Genomic DNA, 21797 nt, shown 5'->3' on the forward strand with positions numbered 1-21797 from the left:
TGAGCTGGGCCATGAGCCATAGTAACAACCGGCAGCACATAAGCATCTGGTAATAACCATCGCTGATGTTCCGACAATTCCGTCCAACAACCCGACGAGTCTAACATTCCCGTACTTTCCTTCCACGTTTTCAATTCCTTCTCAGTAGCCTCTCCTTGAATCGTTTTCACACTCTCAATCGTATCTTCACACATTCCAATTTCCCTAACCCAGTTTGCAGGACCTGCCACATACATTCGACTAGCAGTATCTGTGGCTGTAGTTCTTGCTACCTTATCTGCAAATGCATTTCCACGACCCACCTCGTCTGTGACTTTCTTATGTGCACTGCACTTTATGATCGCTATCTGTATAGGTAAGATAAGTGACTCAAGAAGATCAGTCACTACCTCACCATGCTGAATCTTTGTTCCATGAGAGGTAAAAAAATCCTCTCTCCCTCCATAACCTACCAAAACTGTGTGCAATGCCAAAAGCATACTGGCGATCTGTATACACATTCACTCTCTTTCCCTTTGACAACACACACGCTCTAGTCAAGGCTATCAATTCGGCTGCTTGGGCTGAATTATGTCCAATACGTGCTGTCTCAACAATTGTGCATAAGGTGGTAACCGCATAAGCGGAAGTAGTCTCCCCATTTGGAAGCTTGAAACAAGAACCGTCCACCCACAGGGTCCCATCCGGGTCCTTGAGCGGAGTGTCCTTTAAATCAATCCTACCCTTCGTTTCTTCTTCCGTTCGGAGAAAACAATCATGCTTTTCCTGAGCATCTTTTTCTTCTGGGAGTGGCAACAATGTGGCTGGAATTAACGTATTACATCTTTTAATATGTACGTGACTCGCTAGAAGTGTCAGCTCACATCCAGACAAACGAGCACTTGTAAGGTGCTGTGTTCTTGTCCTATTCAACAGGGTATCCACTGCATGTGGAACCATAACAACGAGCGTGTTATCCAACACTAATCCGGCAGACTGTCTAATAGAGATCGCCGCAGCTGCCGTGGCTCTGAGACAACTGGGCAAAGCTTTAGCTACTGGGTCTAGTGTAGCGGAGAAATAGGAACATGGCCTCTGCTTATCTCCAAATTTCTGTGTCAAAACTGACAATGCGCAACCCTCTCTTTCGTGAACATACAATGTAAAGGACTTGCTATAATCTGGGGTACCCAACACTGGAGCAGAACATAGAGCAGTACGTAGGTCATCAAAGCTTTTCTGACATTCATCCGTCCAAGGGAGTGGATGTGGCGTATCTTTCAGCGTTAACACCAACAGTGGTTTAGCTAAAAGTGAAAAATTGGGAATCCACTGTCTACAGTAGGAAGTGATACCCATGAAGGCACGCACTTCTCTCTGCGTGGTGGGTACAGACATCTGTGAAATAGCATGAATACGTTCTGGGGTCAATCGCCTTCCCTCCTTCGACAAGAGATGACCTAAATAGGTCACTTCTTGGCGGGCATATTGCAGCTTAGAGGGAGACACCTTATGATGTAAAGCAGACAAATGATGCAACAACGCAACAGTCACATTCTTACACACATCTTCCGTATCAGCAGCCACCAGCAAATCATCCACATACTGAATGAGCGTGGCACCTGGGGGCAAAGAGAAAGCATCAAGTTGTGACTTAAGAGCCTTGCTATAGATAGAGGGACTTTCGCAATAGCCTTGGGGTGCTCTCTTAAATCTAAAACTTCGGCCACCTGAAGAGAAACCAAAGATGTCCCTACTTTCTTCAGCAATAGGAATGCTGAAGAAAGCATTCTTAAGATCTATGACCGAAAACCAAGCTGCCGAAGCAGGAATCATCGTCAACAAAGCTGTAATGTCTGGTACAACAGGAAACTGTGGTACAACTATTTTGTTAACCTCTCTAAGGTCAATAACAAATCTATACACAGGAGGCTGTGAAGGATGCGTCCTTTTGAGGATCGGAAGAACAGGGCTGTTACACACATTTCCTCTTGTTTCTTCAACCACACCCTTCTGAATAAAATCATCAACAATAGCCAAAAGTGCTCTCTCCCCATCAGCAGAGATACGGTATTGGGGAATGCGCGGCATTCTCACATTCTCTTTAATAGTGACATCATATGGTGGAATTGCAATACAACCCACGTCATTCGGGCCTGTGGCCCAAAGACTTTCAGGAAGAGAAAGCAACTCAGGTGGGAACTGGTCTCGGGATAGATACATGGAAGACGTCAATTTCTTCCCCAACGTTAGATGTACACCAGATGGGGAACAATACAATGTTGCATGTAGTCTTTTCAATAAATCCAGACCCAGCAAGTTCTCGCCACAACCAGTTGTCAGAATAAGTGGAGCATTCAAATCATATGGGCCAATCGAAACGGGCAAAGGACAAGAAACCGGATTACGAACTGGGGCGCCAGAAAATCCTACTGAAGTATTTATTAAGCCAGACAAAGGTGCCCCAGGGAGTTTAGTATGCATAAAAGAACTTCTCATCGCACCAGTATCCAAAAGAAACGGTTCTGAAACACCCATCGTGTTGATGGTGACATATATGGCCCATTTTGATCTACTGGAATCGACACAACTCCCTCACTTCGTCCATGGCTGTCCTATTCGATCTGAAAATCATCAGCCCTTTCTTCACAATAATCGTCATTATAATACTGCATGGACTGAACTCTCTGCTGATCAAAGTAATTCGTAGTAGATGTAGGAAAAGAACGCTGCTCCTGAGAGGACACACCTCGTCCTCTACCTCTGGATCCAGTCGGGGCAATACCACGACCCCGTGGAGCAGACATCCCATTATTACGCTGTAATAAAACCGGACAACTATTCTTATAATGTCCCTCTTCCCTACAATACGCACATTGATTGATTAGGACCCAATGAAGGACATGGTGTGAAGTACTCCGGTTTCTGGAGCACTTTCTGAAACTGTGGGGGTTGAGAAAACTGAGGCTGTGCAGAACGTGGAGGATAAGCTTGCTGTAACAGAACCTTCGTTTTCAAATCTTTATTTTTCTTCTCCTGTTTCTCTTGCTCCTCCTTATCCCTATTCTCATAATACTGTGCAGTAGTCATTATTTTTGCAGGGGAAGAGACAGCCCATGCACTTTCAGAGCTCTTCAATTTATTTGACAATTCAGGAAGCAAATTGTACACAAACTTATCTACAAACAATCGCTGACCCCCCTCTACACTCAGATCCTGACCACTTGATCAATGAACATCTCTTCAAAACGAGTGAAGAAATCCGAGACGCTTTCGTCTTTCTTTTGCTTGCATGCAGCCAGCTTATCCCAATTAACTCGCACCGCGGGCATCATAGTTTTCATCAATTCAATTATTCTGCCTGGTAATCAGATCTTCAGGCTTCGCGCCACCCACTTGATTAGCGTCAGCGGCTCTAATAGCAGCCCAATCACCACCTAATTCACCAACATGATTCTCCCTACGAATCCGTGCCCATAATGCTTGCGGGACAACATTTCCAAATAACATATCAATATCGGCTAAATTCATAATACAAGCTTTAACTGTTTGAGACAACTCCTTGTAATATCCAGCTGGATTTTTACGAGGATCCGGAAGAGTTTGTTTAAGCGCCAATACTTCAGACCTTTTCCAGGGTTCATGAACCCATATACGCTGAAAGTGAGGAGGGACAGGAGGCGGACCAATCACCGCGTCCCTCCATACTAGGGGAACTTCACGCATCGGATAATTCTTAATGCCCTTGCCTTTGGAAGCATCAATCTCGGGAAACGGACAAGGACAAAAACATTGTTCGGAACGCAACGTGTTTATTCACCGCCTCCTCAACTTGTAGCCCTACAATAAAACCTTTATCAAAATCAGCTTGTAATTTCAATAAATCCGAAGGAACAGTATCCAACTCCATATCTTCCCAATCACTGATAAGAGTCTGACACATAACATTAAAAACATATCTTTGTGTGGGCTCTGCCCATTGATGAAAGGAACTCATAATGTCTCCTGTACTGTATTCTAGTCCATTTTTAATCCATTTACAAGCTAGGGAACCCAAAACTACTTTCTCATCCGTAAGAGGAAGTTGACAACGAGATTGTCGTCTAGAGAAAGCTGGAGACAAGTTCAAAGACCCAAGAAGAGGAGAAAAGAAATTTGAAACAGCATCTGCTAGTCTCCTGTGTGAGGTAGGGAAACCCCTTGAGAGAACAGGAGTCCTTACAGACATAGAACGCAACGGGGACTGGAATGTAGACCACTGAGTAACAAGAGCGGGAAATTGGAGAGGGGGTGGGGGCTGAATTACAGGCGGCAAAGACGGAGCAGAGGCAGGCAGGGAAGCATTAATAGGCTGAGCCGGTTGCTGAACAATTGGTAATGGAGCAACCATTGGTTGAGCAATAGGAGGGGGTAACAGAGGTGCATTAGTATTTTGAGCATAGGGCGGAGGTGAATTCAATAAACAAGACATTAGGGAATCTTCTTCCAATTCTTTACTTTTATTTGACGACGAAGTAGGCAGCATCGGATAGCATTTATCTATTGCCATGCGATGTTGTCTCTCTTGTATCTCATTCGCACCATCTACTTCATCATTTTTGAACTGCTGAGCAGCCTCTATAATTTACATATTTTGCGCTTTCTTATCCTTTTTTGCTTGTTTAATTTCCTTCTGTTTGGCTTCCTTACGCCAAAGGCGAAACGAGTCAAAAATTGCCGGCCGGGCTTTTCTTTTAAACAGAATTGTTTCCAAATTATCTAGTATGGCGGGATCAAAACTACCATTTTGGGGCCATTTCAAAACTCCACTATTTTTAGTGTATCGGACCCATGTCTCGTTAAAGGTAATGGGACCAATACCATGTTTCGAATAGAGCTCATAAGTGGGAGTTCCAACTGGAGGAATCGGACATGATTCCTCCAACTGAGAATCCCTCGTACAACCTAAACAACAAATTCTTTAGAACTTCCTCAGTCCAGGCATCGTTACTTCTCTAGACTGTTCACAAACAACAAGGGGTGTAAATCAATAAAACAGTACAAACGTACTTACCCCTTGGCTTCGGGTATTGCAATACCTGAATAAAAACCCAAAAACCAAAACAAAGTTTGTGGGAGCGACCCACCAAATACTTAACTAAGGATCCTCCTACACCAGCGAAGGTCCGCCTATCGTCTCGCTATACCAAACATCATCAGAAGGGTCCAAGGCAGGGCGACAGTCAGGGCAGCAGTCGTCAGCAGCCGTCGGAGAGGAGTAGCCGCGCTGTCAAAGACCTTCGGTCCACTTTCAACATACAGGGGTTGATCACGTGGTGCGCTTCCTCTGGAATTTTCTTGCGGGGCTCCTCACGACCCTTGGGCTAAACTGCTACCGTTGAAGTCGCCCCACGTTGGGCGCCAGTTGGAGAACCGTAGCCTTAAGGCTCGGCGGCGCAGGGTACGCCTGAAATCGCCTGGATTCACCTGCCTTGTCAGAAACAGAGACACGGACTCTTCGTCTGGCGTAGAAGATAGTATTTATTAGCTGCAGCTAGTACAGTGGTCTTAGAAGTCGTTGATAAAAACGAGATTCAAAAGAGACTGCCACTTAACTCCGTGGCGCACAGGTTTACAATACAATGCAAAATGCAATCACACAAGAGAATGAGACATGGGCAAATGTTATAGACAATACTTTAAGTCTAATACAACTCAAGTTTCCCGGTTTTGTTTGTCACTCGACCCCTTGAGTAAATTACAAGTGAATCCTCACAATCCACTTTACGAGTAGAGAAAACACAGCTGCATGTTGTGGAAGGACAATCGTGAAACGGAAGAAAGCAAGAGACATGTTGCGAAGGATAGCAGATAAGATAACTCAGAGGAAAGAAAGGTGTGAACCAACAAATAGTCCGGAAGGGGATTAATCAGCTCAGACAGGAATTAGTGTACTCGGTAAGACCCTGACACTAGTTAGTAAACACAGGCAAAGAAGCCACCTGACACGTAAATACAGAAACGACAAAAACATCGCGTTCGCCGCGCTGCCTAAGTGAGGGCAACAAAATGGCGGCGTCTACAAAATGGAGGCTGAGCACGAACGAATTCGTAATTTACAGAACCTCAGAATCAGTTCGGCACCAACACGGCACCACTTCAGCATCAGCACAACCTCAGCATCAGTGCATTACCTCAGCACAGCATCACCAGAGCACCAGCTCAGCACCCCCTGAGCACAAGCGCAGCACCAACACCTCACCATCAGTCCGCACCACCTCCGTATCACCTGAGTATCAACTCCGCACCAGCACACCACCACTTCAGCACTATCTCAGCATCACTCACCACCACCTCAGTATCGTTCAGCATCACCTTCACACCAGAACCCAGCACTACCTCAGTCTGCCCGCAGAATCAGGGAACTGTTGATATTCCATTAGTGTCCCTCCACTGCTCGTGTTGCAATTCAGGAGCTATTTCCCAGCCTCCACCCTCCCATAGTTTGTCTCTCCCCCCCACCCACCCCTCCCACACACACACACAAAAAAGCTAGAACAAGCAAGCATTAGAACAGCCAGGAAGAAGTTGCTAGTGTTGCAAGGACAAATACCCGAAGACATTTGTTATGTTATTTTTTTTTTTTAATAGGGTCGGTAAGTTTTGCATAATGTCTTCTTGGTAATAGATAAGGTAGCAAAAATGCTTATAACACTTTTTTGATATCTTTACCACATACTGCACAGAAGCCACACTGCTCTATAACATAGCTTAAAGACAATGGCAAAGCCAATATCGGTGGCTAAACACTTGTAAGGTCCAAAAGGTGAGTTTTATTGGCTATGCCAATGCTTGTTTGCAATTTGGCCCTGGGATGAGGTCCCCGGGGCCTTTTAGAGCTTGGGGATGTGGACTACTTTACTCCACTCTGACATGCCACTCCACACTGCGCCACTCCATTCCACTTCCCTCTATGACATGCCACTCCACTCTATGACATGCCACTCCACTCTATGACACTCCACACCAATCCACTGTATGACAAGCCACTTTACGACATGCCACTCCACTGTGCGCCACTCTACTCTAAGACACTCTACGGTATGTCACTCTGACACTCCACTCTGACATGCCACTCCACTCTGCGGTCCTATTGTGGTATCCATCAGCAAAAATACCCAACCACCAGTAAACCGAATTAGGGACTGTATGACAGCAGTCAGCTCATGGATGAGTTCGCACTGCCTTAAGCTAAATTCCAGGAAAACCGAGGTGATTTGGTGGCCAGATGACCTGGGAACCGCACCAATCCATGTCCCCAAAGTAAAACATCTGGGTGTGATGATAGACAGAGACTGGACTTTGAAGCCCAAGTTAAGACAGTTTTATCATCGGGTATCTTCATTCTTAAAGCAATCGAGAAAATCCTACCTGAGGAAAGCAGGAAAACTGTAGGCCCATCGCTAGTCCTTTCCAGACTGGATTATTGTAATGGGTTATATTTTGGCATTCCCATGAAGCAATTACGTAATCGCAAAACAAAAATGTATAAGAAGGGTCAAAGGAGATACATTTAAAGACCTGTCATCCCATCTCCTACAACATCCACTTATATACCAACGAGAATGAAAGTGAAAATGATGTACTCTTGCCAAACAGCAGCAGTTTGGCAAGAGTACATCATTTTCATCCACTCCCGCACCATCAGCTGATGGTTTGGGCGGTAGAGTTGGGTGTTTCTACTAATATCCCATATGATGAGAGTCCGCCAACAAAGGGTGGTTTGATGGGAATATCTTAGCCTACTGCTGCTCTAACATTTACCCGTCCTCACAGCTATTTCTGTGCCACCACACACCATAGACCTTTCATTCTCTATGGTATATAAGCAATTACGTAATCTCCAGATGATCCAAAATGCGGCTGCAAGGCTCCTCTTGGAGATTCCCAATTTTCAGTCAGTGGGAAATAACCTCCAGAGTCTGCATTGGCTGTCAATCAAATGTCGTATCAAGTTTAAAACCCTGTGTATCACATACAAGGCACTACACGGGATCGGCCCTCAGATCTTGAAATGTTCACTCTATTGGTACTCTCCAAATAGATGCCTTAGATCACAAGAGGCATAAGTAATATCTTCTCAAAGATTTTTTAAATCAAACGGAGGTGGCAGAAGATTTGTGGTGGGAGCTACAAGGCTCTAGAACTCCCTCCCTTTTAACATCCGAAATCTTCCCTCCCTGACATTGTTCAGGAAAGCCATTAAGACCTGGCTGTTCGTTGAATAGTGCTTCTGCTCGCTTCTCGGTTTGCTAGCGCTAAGACACCGTTGGTATTCGTGCGCTATGTAAATTTATAACATAACATATTGACATCTAAAAATGATATATGGCAAAACATAACTAAATCACACCACTTCCCTCTGTTCTAGAGCATTCTACGCTGTTGTGCGCCATTCCAGTCTACAGCACTCTACTCTATGCCCCTTCACTCTACACCAGTCTACTGCACTCTGCGGCACGCCACTCCACTTGATGCCCCTTTACTGTAAGACACGCGCCTCCACTTGAGGACCCTTTACTGCAAGACATGCCCCTCCACTTGAGGCCCCTTTACTGCAAGACATGTCCCTCCACTTGAGGCCCCTTTGCTGCAAGACACGGTCCTCCACTTGAGGCCCCTTTGCTGCAAGACACGGTCCTCCACTTGAGGCCCCTTTACTGTAAAACAGGTCCCTCCACATGAGGCCCCTTTACTGTAAGACAATCCCCTCCACTTGAGGCCCCTTTACTGTAAAACACCCTTCCCACTTGAGGCCCCTTCCACTTGAGGCCCCTTTACTGTAAGACATTCTGTGACACACCACTCGACTATAGGACATGCCACTCCACTGTTCCACATGCCACTCCTCTACGCCACTCCACGCTACCTATTAAAATATAATTTTATATATATATGTACGACATTCCACGACAGTCCAGTCTACCACTCAGCCACAATCCAGTCTACATCACTCGACTCCACTCTATGTCCTGCCATTCTGCCATGCCACTTTACCCCACTCTGCTTCACCCCACTCCACGCCAATCCACTGTATGGCACACCACTTCACTCCCGCCATCTCCACTGTACGCCACTCCACTCTAAGACAATCTACGACATGGAATAAAGGGTAGCGGGCATGCAGTCCCCCTCCCCAGCCTGAATAGGACCCAAGCGTCCCATCCCCTGAGCTGAATCACATTTATAAGGGGAGAGGGGGCACAGGGACTACTGTGTCCCAAGGATTTGCTCCCCAGGACACAATCTGAGCTGGCCACGGGTGATGGAGTCCTCAAGGCTGTACTAGCTTGGGGGGAGGGGTGGAGGGAGGCAGTGGGTGGGGGAGGGGAGGGGCCAGGGGAGCAGTGCAAGCGTCTCCCCTTTTTCACCTTGGCATAGATCAGTCACCCCTCTAGCTGGGTGCACTATACCAGTGGTGAGGGTACAGGTGCATGAGCCCTGTACCCCTACAGTGTCTAAGTGCATTCTTAGACATTGTAAGTGCAGTGCTGCCATTCGGAGTAATGGTGCTGGAAGTTTGTCATTAAGAACACCACAGCACCATAATGGCTACACTGAAAACTGAGAAGTTTGGTATCAAACCTCTCAGCACATTAAACCCACACTAATGCCAGTGTGGGATTTAATGAAAAATGCACACAGAGGGCATATTCGAGATGCCCCCTGAAAGCTAACCTACCACCAGTGTCCAGGCTGAGTGGCTGCTTTCAGCTACCACCACCAGACAAGTTTCTGGACCCTGAGTCGAGAGCCTGATGCTCTTGGGGGCCTGAAACAATGCATATCCTGGGACGAGGTGCCAAGTCTCCTCCACTAGGATGGTCAGGGTCCACAAAGGGGAAGCTTCAAAGGCTTGCCGCTTTTGAAGCTACCATGAGTCTACCCCCAGAACCTCAACCACCACTACCGAATACTTACCCTAAAACCAATAACACTATTTTCCTCCATAAGATAATATTGACTGTTTTTCTTGGAAACGTTTCTAAGAGTACAATTTTAAAGAATTTCTTTAGGTTTTCAAATTCAACAAACTACCTGTTTACAGGAAATGTCCCAGTGTAGTATCCCGTTATACTACATTGTGTAAAAAAAAGTAATCGCAAAAGTAATTTACCTGTAATTTTACTAAAAATCCCACTCTGTGTTGGCGCTCCACTCCGTCCCGCCGCTCCACTCTGTCCCGCCGCTCCACGACACCACACCAATTCACTGTACGACGTCACTCTACAATAGTCTACTCTACTCTGTGCCCTTGCACTCTACGCCAGTATACAACACTAATTCACTACACCATGCTCCACTCGACGACACCCCCCTGTCTTTCACTCAATAAAACTCCACTTGACAATACTCCACTTCACCTATGATTTTAAAACACATTTTAATTTTTTTTTATTGTTTTTAATTCAATGGAAAAAATCAAAGAATGAGTATTAGTTAGTTGGGGAAGCTTTGTTAATTTGTATACAAAACTAACTTAAACTCCACAAATAAAATAAATTCTAAAGTTGTAGTCATAACTTAGCAACAATTTACGCCCCACCTAAAACTTACTATGGCCCGCGCACCTCCATACATAGTGATGTGAATTCACTAGCTAGACTACATGATCTCTCGCCCTGCTATCATGCACAATATTCTCATAAATTATGTAGATTGAGATGTCATCATTGTTGTTATGAATAAGTGATGTAATATGAAAGAGTATGAGCTGTGCTTGGAGAATATACTAGTGCAGTGCTCCGTAACGTATTTCAAAAATATGTAATATATATATATATATATAGTTTGCTTACGGGAGTTTATGGAGACCAAAGTTCAATGGGGCACTTTAATTACCAGCAATGTGACAGCTCATACTGGACAGACATTCAAATCGGCTCTCCTGATTGGACATCAATGGTCCAATAGGATTTGAGGACACAGTATGTCAAAGCCCCGCGAAACATGAACAGGACAAACTCAAAGCTGGCAATGAGGACGTAACATGCCGAAACGCGTCTGCCAGGTGTTTTCCCCTTTGGTGGTGTACCATCTTCCCAGTGTTGAAAATAAATCTTACCTGGAGGTGACCTGTGCATGAGTCTGACCTGTTTCTACTGTGAGGCGGGATTGGTGTTCTACATGTTGCAACAGTCGGCGTTGCTATTTGACACGCCTCTCGGTTTGGAGCTCCGCCAAAGACCGGCAAAAACTCTTTGGTGAAAGTGCTGAACGCACATGCGGCGCCCCCCCAGCCGAGACAGGATTGAGGCATTGGGGAGAGAGCGGCAGACCCCTGCCAAACAGGACTCCTCCAGGTGAAAAGTTATCGGCACAGATGATTCCGAGGCAGCGCGTGTGCGGCCCGACAGCTGACAAAGTCAGGGCAACACTGTGTGCTTGAGCGGGTTATTTAACCGACATTAGCTGTAAGGAGCTGCATGCAAGTTTGCTTATGGGAGCTTATGGAGACCAAAGTATAATGGGGCACTTTAATTATCAGCATGGTAACAGCTCATTCTGGACAGACATTCAAATCGGCTCTCCTGATTGGACATCAAATGGTCCAATAGGATTTGAGGACACAGTATGTCAAAGCCCCGCGAAACACAAACAGGACAAACACAAAGCTGGCAATGAGGAAGGCGCACGCCGAAATGCGTCTGCCAGGTGTTTTCCCTTTTGGTGGTGTACCATCTTCTCAGTGTTGAAAATAAATCTTACATGGAGGTGACCCGTGCATTTGTCAGACCCGTTTCTACTGTGAGGCGGGATTTGTGTTATATATATATACATATATATAACCACTTTAATAAAGTGGCAGCATGCATCTTTATCTAAGGCCCTTAGACAGAATGCAGCCAAAGTGTTATAAAAATAATATGGCAGCCTTTTAATTTTGTCCAAACAGCCATTAGCCAACCATATAATGCCTTGTCATCACCATGTACAATAGTATACTGTGATATTACTGCAGATTACTGTGTCCCGATATATCATTTCCTGCTTAGCTGTGTTATTGTATTGCGTGACCCCTGCGTAAAGCATGGTTTCACATGAGCAGCGCAATACTTAAATCAGATTTACGAAGTAATTCAAGTCCCCTGTGTTGCTTGCTAAATCTGGAGAAGTGCAAGGCAGTGCAATTCGTTGTTTTGCTTTACTCTGCATGCCATAATCTACATTCCTGCCAAACTTCACATACATCCGTAAGCGACCCCACTATACACCACTCCTTTCTACAGTATTCCACTCTATGCCATTCCACTATACGCTAATGCACTCTACACCACTCAGTGCCACTCCACTCTATTCCATTGTACGTTATTCCACTGTATACCACTCCAGTGTAATGTACTTCACTCTACGCTATTACATTGTACACCACTCCACTGTATGCTATTAAACTCTATCTAATTCCAATGCACGCTATTCCACTATACAACATTTCACTCTACGCCATTACACTGCAACAACTCCACGCCTCTCTATGCCACTCCACTTTATGCTACTACACTGTAAGCACTCCATGCATTCCACACTACTCTACACTGTATGCCTCTACACTGAATGCTATTACACTCAGCCCTACTCCAATGTACGTGACTCCTGTCTACACCACCCCACTGTATGCTACTCCACTGTATGCTGTTCCACTCTATGCCACTCCACTGTACACTATTTCACTGCTTGCCACTTGATGAGACTCCACTGTATGCCACTCCACTCTACGGTACTCCACACCACTCCGCTCTTCTCTACTCCATTGCACCCCACTCCTTGTATGCTTTTACATTCTACCCCACTCTACTGTATTCTACTCCACCATATACCTCTTCACTGTACTCCACTTTCACTGTATGCCACTACACTATATACACTGTGCGCTACTCCACTGCAGACCACTCCAGTGTTTGCCATTCACTGTACGCCACTCCATTTAACGCTATTTCATTGGATGTCACCCCACTGTACATAACTACATTGTATGCTATCATTCTCTAACCAACTCCACCGTATCCCAGTCCATTCCACACCACTGTACACTACTCCACTATAAGCCACTCATTTGTATTCCATTGCATTCTGCACTAGTCTTTTGAACGCCACTCCACTGCATGCTATCCCACTCTACTCTATACTACACCATTCCAGTCTGTGCCACATCACTGTATGCTATTCAACTCTATGCTACTCCACTCTACACTATTACACTGTAGGCAACGCCACTCTATGCTACTCCACTGTATGGTATTCGACTCTGCCCTACTCCACTGTACGCTAGTCCACACTACTCCGCGCCACTGTATGTCACTCCACTCTATATCACTGTATACAACTCCACAACAAACCAGTGTACGCTATTCCACAGTATGCCACTCTACTGTATGCTACTACACTCTATGCCACTCCAGTATACTCTCCTCTGCACTATATAATGACACTATACAAAACTTTACTATGCTCCGACACTCTATTATGCTCTACTCCACTGTCCAACTCTGCACTCCACCCTATGCCCGTGCACTCTATTGCAGAACACTCTACGACTTTTCCCAGCACTCTACTACACAGCACTATACTCTACTGTACGATACGCCACTCCACTGTACGCGTCTCCACTCAACTGTATGCCACTCCACTGTAGTCCACTGTACAGTATTTCACTGTGCACTGCTCCAGTGTACGTGACTCCATACTACCCCGTTCCACTCTACGACACTCTTCTCCACTCTATATAACTCCTCTCTGTAAAACACTACTAAACGTTATGGCTCTCTACGACACTACAATCCTGGTACACTCCACTGGCCATTGTACAACACTCTACTTTCCAACAACCTGCTTCACAGAACTCCACTGTGCTGTACAAGACTTCACTTCAATTTATATATAAGTTTACTTGACTCTACGCTACTCCATGCCACTCTGCGACACACCAATACACTTATACTTTATTTCACACTACGTTATGCAACTCCATTCCATTGTACAAGACTTTACCTCACTCTGCCACTATACAACAATCCACTCTGTGCAGCTTCACTGTACAACGCAATACTTTACTCTATGCAACTCCAGTCTACTACTGTATGCTTCTCTCCAATGCTTTACTTCACTCTATACCCCTACACTCTAATGTACAACGCTTTTCTACACTGTATGGTAAAGTGGCGAGGTTATAAGTAATGTAGTGTGGTGAGTGAGGTGACAACCGTGTGCACAGAGGTACACGAGTTATAATAATTTGAAGGCGGTGGCTAAATTAAACATTTAAATTATAACTATACCTTTAGAATTTCTAATGCTTGTGTAGTTTAATTTGAGTTTGTATAGAAAGAATAACGTTTTCCTAACTGTAACTTTTCCTCACCTTTGTGTGTGTGTGTATGTATGTGTATATATATATATATATATATATATATATATTCAATTTTGTGCTAACTTTCACTGTTCTTTTAGGTATGTTTTCGGGATGTTGGTCTGTAGATAGATTTTTTTCAATAAAATCTCATTTACTAATTAAAATTCAGTCTACACCTTAAAGATACTGAATGAGGTAGTGGCACCGGGCATTACTTATCAGTCCATAATTGAGTTCTTACCATATGCAGAGTGAGGACTGGGCCAGGATGGGAAAACGCTTTGCAGACAGTTTGTCTACATTGTAAGAAAGAATGTGGAAGTATGATGAGGGTTGGTGAGTATTTCAATAAAAAGAAATTTAGGTAGGAAAACAATAGCTTTGTTTATATGAAGTTGTGCGATGTTTGTTTTGATTTTACGTTTTGACAAATTTTAAATATATCATGACATTTCTTACAGTTTGGAAATGGGTATTTGCCATATTTTATTGATCAATAACGAATGGATGAAAATTCTGTCAGGTCTAGATGTACTCTAGAGGAATCATTAACCCTTATTTTTACGTTCACAATATTAACAGGCAAAACATTTCTCCGTGCACCTCAAATGAATATTAATATTGCAACTTGGGGAAGACTTGTGAGAAGAGCAATACCAGTAAATCATTCTGGTACCTTCAGCCCTGAGGTTTCGGCGCATTCTACAGTGCCAGCAGTGGATAGACGCAACTCTGAACCTTCATCTCCAGTGAGGTATGTTTTAACGAAGTGTTTAAGGTCAGCACATTCATTTAATTCGATTAACTTGATGTATGGCAGCAAGAAAGCTCATGTTCTGTGTATCTTTGAGTGTTTATGTATATGATATCTGGAAGGTTACATTCCTAATAGTTTTCTAATAGCAGCTGTCATCAACTCTCTATACTATTTAAATGTTTAATATTGGAAAAGATTTAATTGAAAGCTATTTAAATCGCCTATTTTTCCCTTTGGTGTAATATGTTCAGTAAAACTGTTGATCTCCATCTTACAGTTTTTTAAAAGCACTGCTGTTTAAAGTTGAATTACATTTATTTTATAAAGGACATGTTTTTCTCTGAGCACATAGTAGGCCACGAATGCTGTATGTTTTGTCATGAAAATAATTTTCATAAATCTGATCCCTTCACATTTACGACTGATTGGAGGAAGAGAGAAGACAGTTAATTGATACTGCAATTGCTTCCACCAAATTAGAGTCACGGTACATAGAACATGAGACACCTCTATTGTTATGCACAGACATCCCTATTATATCAAGTGTATGAGACAGTACAGATTATAAGACGTTGATCTGCGACTGACCTTCTGTCTGACCTATTGTTTCTCAAGTCAAGTCAGAATTTATATAGCGCACTACATACCCATAGGGTCTCAAGGCGCTTGAGGAAGGGGGGGGGGGGGTTTTACTTATCGAATATCCATGTTTTAAGTTGTTTTCTGAAGGCTAGGTGGTTTTGAGTAAGGCGGAGGTGGATCTCCTCGCCTAGAGACTGCTTTCCATGCATTTTCTGTATTATAAATTGTCTTGTAGTACATGCTGAAACTTACTGCCATTTACCCTTCAATCCACCATAAAATGGTATTTCTAATTTTACTCACATCTAAGCCTGAAAGTTTCCTGGTTCAGGCAATCCACATTGCCAGTTAAGTGCAGCAGCATGATGTAACTGTAGGTGGAAGGCTGGATTTTACTCTACCTAGATCAGTGCTCAGACTTTGGTTCCTAAGTGACTTGAGTTTGCTAAAGTAAATTGTTAAACTATAAGTGTCTGCAGAAAATGTACCTGCTGGTTTATTTAAAAAAGGGGTGTTTTCATTCCTGTGCATGCAGTGTGATCAATTAAGGGCAGGACATGTGGTCTCTAATTTGTGATGGGAAACATGAAGAGATGTTGAGATTTGCTGCACAAGATTCGAAGCTGTAAATCATATCTTTCAATACTTAAATTCAGATCAGAAATGTTGGTACCTTTATAGTATGTTCAATGAACTTAACTCTGACTTAGTGTGCTATATTATATTAAAATTAAAAACTACACAAGAAAATTCAAATGTCGGAAGAGAATTACCCTTTTTCTCAAATTTAGGCTCCAACCCTTAAGTAAGCAAATGCATGTTTAAACATGCAGTGTCTCCTCACTGCGGTTTTGCAGCACAGCAGGCTGCAGTGGCATTGGCCCCTATTTACATTTTTCTACTACTGTTGAGCCCTGTGCCTATTCCTTTGCAAATGCATCAAACTTCTCACAAGTCCATTCCTGGTCACCTACTCACTAACAATGAAGTTTGATGAGTTTACTTGTATTAACTCTTTAGATTATTCCCATAGCTACAGTTTAGGTACTTATACTACAGATGGTTTCTCTGACTTAAAGACGTATTTGATAAATCTGAAAGGTCTGTTATCAGACCCTTTCATTTTCCTACTTCCCCCTTTTCGACTGTTGCCTCTTTATTTTGACTGTCTCACTTCCTGAAAGGGTTTATTTTGGTTTTCTCTATTTCTAATTAGTTGAAATAAAACATGTGTCCCCTCTTCTACATAAGTCACCCAGGGTCAGGCTCCATTCAGAGACAACTGTCTAAAGATTTAGAAATCCCTACTTCTAATCATGTGAAACCTCCATGTTTAATCTGCAGTTGTGGCTTCCTCTTTTGTCCTTGTCATGTGTAGAAAAGTTAAATCTTTAGTGTACCTGGCCAAGGCATGTTGGAATACTAGTCAATCCACCTGACATATGCAATCCTTCAATGTCTTGCATGGTTCTAGACCCCAGGTGTCAGCCCTACTCAGCTTTCCTAATATTTTGCATTCTCTTCTGACCCATATATGGTCCTAGTTTACAAACCAGTTTTTAATAACTGGTCCAGTACGTCCCGGGTCCCCATGATTGATGATGAAGCCGTTAGTTCATTTGTCATTCCAATGAATTCTTGGCAGTTTCTTCTCCACTTCTGCCCTCATTTCCTCCACTTTCTCTACAAGTACTGTTCCTTGTCCTTAGAGCACCTCAGACAAAGGTTGACGTATGCTCACCTGTATCTGTGTGATTGTTATCTGTAATAATAAATTCTACACAGCATCAAATCTGAAAGAGACAGTTGTAGATTCCCTACCTTTAGAATTTCACCCAGGCGCAGTCTGGATCCAGGTATTTTTCTTTAGCAGTGCCCCTGTGTGTTGATATGTCGCGTTGGTGGACTCCGCGTCCGTCATCAACGGCGTGGTCGCCGAGATGACGTTGCGGTGCCAACTTAGATGCCACCCGTGCGTGCTGACGTCAGTACTTTCTTTTTATGCGCCAGCCTAGCGCAGATCCAGAGAGAGCAACCCCATAGCTGTTTTTTGGCTAACCTTTTTGTTACTTTTCTCTGCATCTTTTTCGAGTCTTGAACTTCTGGTGGGCGAGGAATGTCCCAACGTCGGACCAGTCCTGGCCTCGTTCGAGAGGAAGGTCTCAAGACCGTTAACGGAGCCCCCGCTCCTCATCGCACTCTAAGTCGTAGAGGTCTTCCGGTAAGTCGAAACACAAGAAGAAGGCGAAGAAGCCCAATTGCTCTTTCTCTTCTCATGGTCGGCTGACTCGACGCGGGACTCGGAGTGTCGTTGCTCAAAGGCTCCGTATTAGGTGCCTGTTTCAGGGACGACTCCACACCTCTCACCCTTTCTGGGAGCCGGAGCATACCCTGCCCAACTTAAGTAGTTCTACGAGGCCTTACACCTCGTCTTTGGACAGCCTGACTCTGCTGGCGCACCTTCGCCAGAGCGGATGAGGGGTCCTGAGCCTTCGATGCCGGCTACTCTGGTGCCAGAGGGCCCCAGCAGATCCAGGCCTGAATCCGGATCGACACTAGTCGATCTTGCTCAACCTTCCCCAGCGCTGATCTCGACGACTACGCCACCAGCGTTGACCATGTCCCCGACCGAAGTTGTACCCGGATCCGAATCGACGTCCGAACCGAAGCCGGATGGTACTTTTGTTCCCCTGTTAATCCCTGGTGTTCCCAACCGACCATAGGGTGGTAATGAGGACTGGGAGGGGGTCGCTGGACCCTTTAACTGACCAGCTAGAAAAAATGGACTGGAGAGAGGACTTGGGTGATGCCAGTGGTCTGGACACCTCTCCAGATACTGTGTTGCTTTCTTCCTGTACCATGGCTATGGAGGAGGGAGTGTCCTATGCTGTGGTGGTAAGGGCAGCAAGGTCTTGGGCCTTGAGCTCCCTTTGGTGGCAGTCAGGACTAACCTCCTGCCAGAGATGCTTCAGCCTTAGGTGTCCTTCTGAACCCCTATTGTTGTTCAATGAGGCCCTCACTGATTTCTTCCTGGGCACTTGGTCCAAGCCCAGCGGATGGGCTTCTGTGGAGCGAACAATTGCCCATCGCTACCGCCCTGCCCCAGGCGACCAAGTGTTCTTGACCCAACACCCTTCACCTGAGAGCTTGGTGATCCAAGTCTCTTCTTCTAAAGGTGCATTCCCTTCAGCCCATCCAGATGGCAATTCAAGAATCTGGACCATCTTGGGAAGTGTATGTTCTCTTCCTCCAGCTTGAGACTGTGGTCGGTGAATACAGCGTGCCTCTTGGGCCGTTACTTCCATACTATCTGGGATACGGTCACGCAGGTGCTGCCTCAGTGCACGGAGGAGGCCCAGGCAATTCTTTCCCAGGCAGGGGCGGATGGGAGAGACGTAGCCAAATTTGCCATTAGATGTGGATTGGACACCACCGTCTCACTGGACAGAACAATTGCCACGTCGGTAGCCCATAGGTGCTATGCCTGGTTGAGGACATCTGGCTTTTCGGGAGATATCCAGTCAACTTTGATGGACGTGCCCTTTGATGGTTGTCGTCTTTTTGGCGACAAAGCAGACTCTGCGCTGGAGCGCTTTAAAGATTCTAGAGCTAATGGCAAATCTTTGGACCTCACTGCGCCTTCTCGCCCACTCCAGTCTGCTTTTTGTCCCTTTTGTGGCTATGGTTCACGGAAGCTGCCCAGCCTCTGTATGGCCGCCAACGTGGGACCTTGCAAGTCTGGGAGCCTGCAGGCGGGCCAGTCCGGCGGCCCCAGGCTGTTGTCTCCCACTTCCAGACTACAGCGGACCACCTGCACTCACTGGGGTTCACTAACCATGCCAAAGTCACACCTGACTTCCTCTCAGTCGCTCCCTTTCATTTGAGCTGTTCTGGACACAGTGCTGTTTCGGGCCTATCCTCCCAAGCAGTGAGTCCGGGATATTTGGGCTACGATACTGATGTTTCAGCCTCTATCCCGGATTTCGATGAGAATGAGGCTGCTGGGCCTCATGGCCTCCTGCATCCTCCTAGTGGATCATGGCAGATGGCATATGCGGGCTCTGAAGTGGGACCTGAAGTTCCAGCGGGCGCAGCATCAGGGGAATTTTTTCGACTATGTTAAGATCTCAGAGGGAACTGCACAACAACTGTAGTGGTGGCTAACAAACCAAGCTTTGGTCTGAGGCAGATCCCCCTCCCTTCCCCAACCAGATCTAACGGTGGTGGCCGATGTGTCACTCCTGGGATGGGGCGGCCATCTGGGAGAGGTGGAGATCAGAGGCGTCTGGTCTCCAGTGGAGTCCAGGCTCCATATGAACCTGTTGCTGCTCCAGGGATCCGACTGGCACTGAAGGCATTTCTTTCCTCTCAGAGGGAAAGTGGAGCAGGTGTTGACGGACAACACCACCACCATGTGGTTCTGCAATAAAAAGGGCGGGGTGGGGCCGTGGACATTTTGTCAGGAGACTTTTCGCTTCTGGACATGGCTGGAACATCAGGGCTTGACCCTGATGGTTCAACACCTGGCGGGTTCTCTGAATGCAAGGGCTTTACAAGCTCAGCTGTCAGTGCTTGGTTGATCACAAATGGTGTCTTCATTCGGAGGTGGTGCAAGGTCTCTTTCTGCGGTGGGGAGAGCCTTGATTAGATCTGTTCACCACCGAAGAACGCTCAATTTCAGCAGTATTGCACGTTGGACTTTCCAAGGCAGCACTCGCTCGGCAACGCTTTTCGTCACGAGTGGAACTGCGGCCTCCTGGACTCCTTTCCGCCTGTACCACTTCTGACTCGAGTGCGCAAGAAGATCAAGCATGACCGGGCCCAAGTTATTCTTGTGGCTCCGGACTGGGCATGAAGAGTCTGGTCCCCCCAGCTTCTGAGTATGGCCATAGATCCTCCGATCGGACTGCCCCCTTGGGAGGATCTTCTGTCGCAGCAGCAGGGGACGGTTCTCCACCCGAACCTGTTCAGTCTCCACCTCCTTGCGTGGAGATTGAGTGGCGATAGTTGACAGATTTCGACCTTCTGCCTGAAGTCTGTACTGTCCTCTTGGCAGTCAGGCTTCCCTCCACTAAATCGGTTTACGCTTGTAGATGGAAAACTTTGTGGCATGGTGCCCAGCAAAGGCTGTGGATCCGCTATCTACCCCTCTTTCGGCGGTCCTTTTGTATATACTTTCTTTGGCCCACCAGTGTTCTCCTCTGGGCACTCTCACAGGTTATCTTGCAGCTATCACAGCTTTTCTCCGGCTGCCAGATCAGCCATCCTTATTCAAGTCTCCTATTGTTAATAGGTTCTTTAAGGGCATTACTCTTCTCCAGTATTACATCTTTCATAGATTCACATGCTTGTATCTTCCCCGTCGTCATGGTGGGAGTCTCACGGTAACAGAATGACCAAAGCAGTATCATAGAGAAGATAAAACTGCATAGAAAATCCCATAGGGACTATAGCATTTGTGTTACATCCTGGTAAGGAATTCCAGAAGACTTGGATAGGTTACGGATGAAAAGTCAGCCAATCAGCATTGCTGCCCTGACCTCACACTCCCCAGCAGAAGCTTCCTGCCTCATATTTCCAACCGCCTTCGTGTGAGAAAGGAGTCTCCCTGAGCTCTGCTCAGTTTACTGTGCCTGAGTGAACTTTTGACCTTTTGATTTTTATATCCTGACTTCTGGATTAAGGTATTGTGTGACTATATTTCTCAATATGGCTGAAAGCTCTAAGAAGAGGCTGTTCAGGCCTTGCAGATCCTGTGGGAAGGCCAGGCTTTTCTCAGAAGACCCTTATAAGGACTGCCTATACTGTCTTCATCCTAAGCATGTTGCTAAGGATTGCAAATACTGTAGAACTTTTCCTGTCAAAACCCTTAGAGACAGAGAAGCTCGCTTGCTGTTATGGCTTCAGAAGAAGAAGGCCATATCAGACTCAGATTCTGGGGAGGAATCTTCTAAACTAACACCTAAGAAGAGAAAGGCCTCTATTTCTGAGGAGAAAGTGGAGCCTAAAAAGAGTAAACCTAAGGAGAAAGCAATGTCATCTCTCCCTATTACTCCTCTGAAGAAGCTGTCAGACCAAAAAGGGACAGGG

General features: G+C 45.4%; 1 protein-coding gene across 2 annotated transcripts in view; it reads left to right on the top strand.

The window, feature by feature from the left end:
• The window catches only part of PKN2 (protein kinase N2), a 454984-nt gene that overhangs the window by 262926 nt on the left and 170261 nt on the right, over positions 1 to 21797 (top strand). For both annotated transcript variants that reach the window (XM_078645957.1, XM_078645968.1), the window contains exon 11: positions 14951 to 15122. In XM_078645957.1, the coding sequence (XP_078502083.1) occupies positions 14951 to 15122 (172 nt within the window). The remainder of the gene's footprint in view (positions 1 to 14950; positions 15123 to 21797) is intronic.

Source organism: Lissotriton helveticus, chromosome 1_1 (assembly GCF_964261635.1).
Source record: "Lissotriton helveticus chromosome 1_1, aLisHel1.1, whole genome shotgun sequence".
Lineage (NCBI taxonomy): Eukaryota > Metazoa > Chordata > Amphibia > Caudata > Salamandridae > Lissotriton > Lissotriton helveticus.